Source organism: Colobus angolensis, unplaced genomic scaffold, assembly GCF_000951035.1.
Source record: "Colobus angolensis palliatus isolate OR3802 unplaced genomic scaffold, Cang.pa_1.0 Scaffold55, whole genome shotgun sequence".
NCBI classification, from domain to species: Eukaryota; Metazoa; Chordata; class Mammalia; order Primates; family Cercopithecidae; genus Colobus; species Colobus angolensis.
The window spans coordinates 7,197,512-7,203,078 of record NW_012119043.1 but is presented as its reverse complement, the minus strand read 5'-3'; the positions used below and the strand labels follow the sequence as shown (position 1 = coordinate 7,203,078).

The 5,567-nt window shown below is 49.0% G+C and overlaps 1 protein-coding gene across 1 annotated transcript in view; it reads left to right on the top strand.

The window, feature by feature from the left end:
• Positions 1-5,136, top strand: part of TEKT5 (tektin 5) — a 65,785-nt gene extending 60,649 nt beyond the window's left edge. Inside the window, exon 7 of the mRNA XM_011961390.1 lies at positions 4,841-5,136. Coding sequence (XP_011816780.1) covers positions 4,841-5,057 — 217 coding nt within the window. The 3' untranslated portion in view covers positions 5,058-5,136. The remainder of the gene's footprint in view (positions 1-4,840) is intronic.
• The last annotated feature ends 431 nt before the right edge of the window (positions 5,137-5,567 follow it).

Below are 5,567 nucleotides of genomic sequence, written 5' to 3'. Positions count from 1 at the left end.
TTGGGAGCTGAGCAGATGATAGGATTCAGGCTGTCTTCCTTCTCCAGTGGCTAAATTGTCTCATCTACGCATGATCTTCCTTGTCCCCATCCCCTACATTCCTGCCTTTGGGCCGTCTTTTTCCTTTTCCTCCTGCAAGTGGTCTCTCTTCTCCTGACCTGCTCCAATCACTGGAGTCCCATTCATGCCTATCTCCGAGAAAGAAAGTCCATTTAAAATTGAACTTTAAAGGCTAGGTGTGGTGGTTCAGACCTGTAACCCCAGTACTTTGGGAGGCTGAGGTGGGAGGATTGCATGAGGCCAGCAGTTCGAGACCAGCCTGGACAACATGGCAAGACCCCATCTCTACAAAAAATACAAAAATTAGCCAGGCGTGGTGGCGTGCCTATAGTCCAAGCTACTCAGGAGGCCGAAGCAGGTGGATTGCTTAAGCACGGAAGTTGGAAGCTGCAGTGAGCTATAATCGTGCCACTGTACTCCATCCTGGGCAACAGAGCAACACCCTGTCAAACAACAACAACAACAACAACAACTGAATTTTAATTAAAATTAAATAAAGTTAAAAAGTTCAATTCCTTATTCACACTAACCACATTTCAAGAGCTCAGTATCCACATGTGGCTAGGGTCCACCATATCAGACAACATAGCACTGAACATCTCCCTTGCTCTAGAAAGTTCTATTGAACAGTGCTGGTGGAAGTTTCCAGGCTGCTTCTGTCACTTGTCTTCGCTTCTCTCTAGGCCAGGCTTACCATGGGGAAGTTCACCCAGCTTCATGTCCTCTGGTCCTGAGCACAGTTTCATTGTCTCTTCTCTGCAGAGGTGGGACCCCCAGCACAGTCCCACAGCCAAGCCACCGTCACAGCTCAGTTTGCTGCCTTCATTTCCCAGGGCTGCTATCACAAATTACTACAAACTGGGTGGCTACAGACAACAGAAGTTTATTCCCTGACAGCTTTGGGGGCCCGAAGTTCCAAATCAAGGTTGCTCTTCTTGGAGGCTGTGTTCCCTGCCACTCTCCCAGTTCCGGGGGACTGCCAACAATCCTTGGCGTCCCTCGGTTTGTAGCCACATCGCTGCCATCTCTGCCTCCATGTCCACATGGCCTTCTCCCCTGCATGTCTCCATGTCTCAAACCTCCCTCTCCTTTCTCTTACAAGGAGATCAGTCATTGGATTTAGGTGTCACCCTAAATCCAGGATGATCTCATCTTAAGATCCTTAACTTCATTACGCCTGCAAAGACCCTATTTCCTAATAACATCACACACCCACCAAGGCTTAGGACTTGAACATTTCTTTCTGGGGAACACCATCCAGTCTGCTCCGTGTGGATTCACAATAACCTCCTAACCTTTCTCCTGCCTCTACTCTTGCCCCTTCCAATCTCATCTTACACAGCTGCCTGGACGTTATCCCGAAACTCGAATCAGCGTGTCATTCCCTGTTTCAAACCCCCCGCCCCCACCCCATGGCTTCCCACAGCGCTGAGAACAAACCCAAGCCCTTTAATTTTGCATGTGCTTTTCTCTCTTTTTTTTTTTTTGAAATGGAGTCTTGCTCTATTGTCCAGGCTGGAGTGTAGTGGCATGATCTCAGCCCACTGCAACCTCTGCCTCCCGAGTTCAAGCGATTCTTCTGCCTCAGCCTCCCAAGTAGCTGGGATTACAGGCACATGCCACCACACCTGGCTAATTTTTGTATTTTTTTTAGAAACAGCTTTCACTGTGTTGGCCAGGCTGGTCTCAAACTTCTTGACCTCAAGTGATCTGCCCGCTTCAGCCTCCCAAAGTGTTGGGATTACAGGCTACAACCTCTATCCCCTGGGTCAGCCTCCCAAGTAGCTGGGATTACAGGTGTACACCACGACACCTGACTAATTTTTTGTGTTGTCGGTAGAGACGGCGTTTTGCCACCATGTTGGCCAGGCTGGTCTCGAACTCCTGACCTCAAGTGATCTGCCCATCTTAGCCTCTTAAAGTGCTGAGATGACAAGCGTGAGTCACCACGCCCAGCCAAAATTTAAATTTTAAATTAAAGTAATACAATTAAAAATTCAGCTTCTCAGTTCATTAGCCCTGTGGGGCTGGTGGGTACCATATTGGATGGTGCAGATATAGACCTTCCCATCTTCACAGAAAGTTCTACTCCATGGCACTGCTGAAGCCCACTTTCCCTCTTGGCCTTCACACGTCCAGCTCAATCTCATCTTCTTCTCTGCTCAAAGTCATCTCATGGGAGGCTGAGGGAGGAGGATCACTTGAGCCCAAGAGTTTGAGACCAACCTGGAGGCAAAAAAAAGAAGTCCCATCTCTATAAAACTTTTTTTTTAAATTAACCAGGTGTGGTGGTGCATGCCTGTAGCCTCAGCTATTTGGGAGGCTGAGACAGGCGGATCTCTTGAACCCAGAGGTTAGAGGCTACAGTAAGCTATGGTGGCACCACTGCACTCCAGCCTGGGTGACAAGGGAGACCTTGTCTAAAAAATAAAAATTAAAATCAGCTGGGTGTGGTGGCTCATGCCTGTAATCTCAGCATTTTGGGAGGCTGAATCGGGCAGACTGCTTGAGCCCGGGAGTTTGAGACCAGCCTGAGCAACATGGTGAAACCTTGTCTCTACAAAAAATGTAAAATTAGTCAAGTGCGGTTTTGCACACCTGTAGACCCAGCTACTTCAGAGGGTGAGGCTGGAGGAACGCTTAAGCCAAGGAAGTTGAGGCTGCAGTGAGCTATGACTGCGCCACTGCACTCTGGCCTAGGCAGAGTGAGACTCTGTCTCAAAAAGAAAAAAGAAAAAAAAGTCCTCTCCTCAGAAAGTTCTAGAAAAGCACAGCCTCAGAAGGAGAGGGGTGGGGAAGTAGTACGGGGCAGCTCAGCCCTAGCTGATCCTGCAAGGGGCTCTAGACCGTGAAGTGCATCATGGAGATGTCTGCACCAGAGGCCCTTTGTACCTGAGTCAGCCAGTCATTGCCTGTGGCCACTGGCAGGGACTCTCCTCCCAGGTGAGATAGCTCTGATTGGCTGAGCAACATAATTATCTGGAGAAGTGCAGACCTGTGGGCTGTTAGCAGCCAACACTCACTCATAGCAGCTGGGGATAGTGCCCTGGCCATTAAGGAAGACTGAGTGAGGCTCTTATCTAGACGAGGCTGGCCCTGTTATCCTGTTTAGGAAAAAATTATAGGGCGGGGTGCGGTGGCTCCCGCCTGTAATCCCAGCACTTTGGGAGGCTGAAGCTGGAGGATTGCCTGAGCTCAGGAGTTTGAGACCAGCCTGGGCAACACGGTGAAAGCCTGCCTCTACTAAAACACACAAAAATTAGCTGAGTGTGGTAGCGGGTTCCTGTAATCCCAGCTAGTCGGGAGGCTGAGGCAAGAGAATTGCTTGAACCTGGGAGGTGGAGGTTGCCGTGAGCCGAGATTGCACCACTGCACTCCAGCCTGGGCGACAGGGCGAGACTCCGTCTCAAAAAAAAAAAAGGAAAAAATTGTCATAAAGTACGCGTAACACAAACTTTACCATCAGTGACATTTCGTACATTCACGATGTTTGTGCAACCTTCACGACTCTCTAGTTCTATGACCTTTTCATCAACCCTGTGGCTTTGCCTATTCTGGACGTTTCCTGTGAATGCAGTCATGCAATATTTGTCCTTTCGTGTCTGACTTCCTTTGTTTAGCATCATGTTTTTCAAGATTCATCCATGTTGTCACAGGTATTAGTATTTCATCCCTTTTTTTTGGGGGGGACGGAGTTTCGCTCATTCGGAGTGCAATGGTGCGATCTCAGTTCACTGCAGCCTCCGTCTCCCGGGTTCAAGAGCTTCCCCCGCCTCAGCCTCTCAAGTGGCTGGGATTACAGGCACGCGCCATCATGCCCGGCTAATTTTTTGTATTTTCAGTAGAGATGGGGTTTCACCATGTTGGCCAGGCTGGTCCTGAACTCCTGACCTCAGGTGATCCACCTGCCTCGGCCTCCCAAAGTGCTGGAATTACAGATGTGAGCCATTGCACCCAGCTGTATTTCATTCCTTTTTATTATAGCTGAATAATCTCCCATTTTGTGGCTTGATTACATTGTGCTTATCCACTCCTCCATCCATCCATGGACATTTGAGCTGCTTGCACCTTTTGGCTATCGTGAATAGGGCTGCTATGAATATTCATGTACACATTTTGGTTTGAACACCTGTTTTCCGTTCTTTTGGGTATATACCCAAGAGCAGGACTGCTGGACTGTATGGTAAGTCTATGTCTAACTTACCAAGGAATCTCCAGATTGGTCTCCTGTTCTGTTTTACCATCCTGTCTTATTTCTTCCTTTGTGTACATTACCCTTGACAGTTCTCTTGTGTATTTACTTGTCTACCAATTCTGCCTCTTGCTTCCCCTGGAGGGCTGAGCCTTGCCTGTCTTGCTTGCTTCTGTCAGGCACAGTTCCCAGTGCACAGTGAGTACATCTACCTTGAACCTAATAACCTGTGCCAGGCTGGGCACCGTGGCTCACGCTTGTAATCCCAGCACTTTGGGAGGCCAAGGCAGGTGGATCACTTGAAGTCAGGAGTTCTTGGCCAACCTGACCAACATGGTGAAACCCTGCCTCTACTAAAAAAAAAAAATAATAATACAAAAATTAGCTGGGTGCTGTGGTGCGTGACTGTAATCCCAGCTGCTCGGGAGGGTGAAGCAGAATTGCTTGAACCCGGGAGGCAGAGGTTGCAGTGAACCGAGATCATGCCACTGCACTCCAGCCTGGGCGATACAGTGAGACTCTGTCTCAAAAAATAAACAAGTAAAAATAAATGAATAACCTGTGCCTTCTCCTCTTCCCTCACCCCAGGCTGGTTAATGAGGTGTTCACCATCGACGACACCCTGCAGACCCTCAAGCTGCGGCTGCGGGAGACACAGGACATGCTGCAGCTGCTGGTCATGACCAAGTGCCGGCTAGAGCACGAGCTCGCCATCAAGGCCAACACCCTCTGCATCGACAAGGAGAAGTGCATGGGCATGCGTAAGACCTTCCCCTGCACCCCGCGCCTGGTGGGCCACACCTGAGCACCGCCCTGGCGCCTCGTTCCACGCTGGCATAAAATTGGAAAAGGCTGAGAAACAAAGTAAAACAGTATTTTGTTTGGAAGGGGCCGAATTTCTCTTTTTCTTACCTATTTGTTATCTGCATTTCTCTCTCTCTTACTCACTCTCTCTCTCTGTTACCTGTTTGTCACCTTAGGAGCACAGTGTAGACCGTGGTGTTTTAAGATTAGACTTGATAGCTCGAAATCTAGAGCCCAGCACTATCACTTAGGACCTGTGTGGCCTGGAACAAGTTTCTCCTGTGGTCCTTATCTATGGAATGAGGATAGTCCGAGGTGCGGGGGATTGCCAGCAGTGTGGGGCAGAGAGAAAAAAAAAAACCACCAAAATAACCAGGATTTGCAATCAGAAGTTCTGGGTGTGAATCCCAGCCTTGGTAGATGGAGTGTTTGTGTATGTATTTATTTCACGTGGAGTTTCACTCTGTCACCCAGGCTGGAGTGCAATGGTGCAATCTCGGCTCACTGCAAC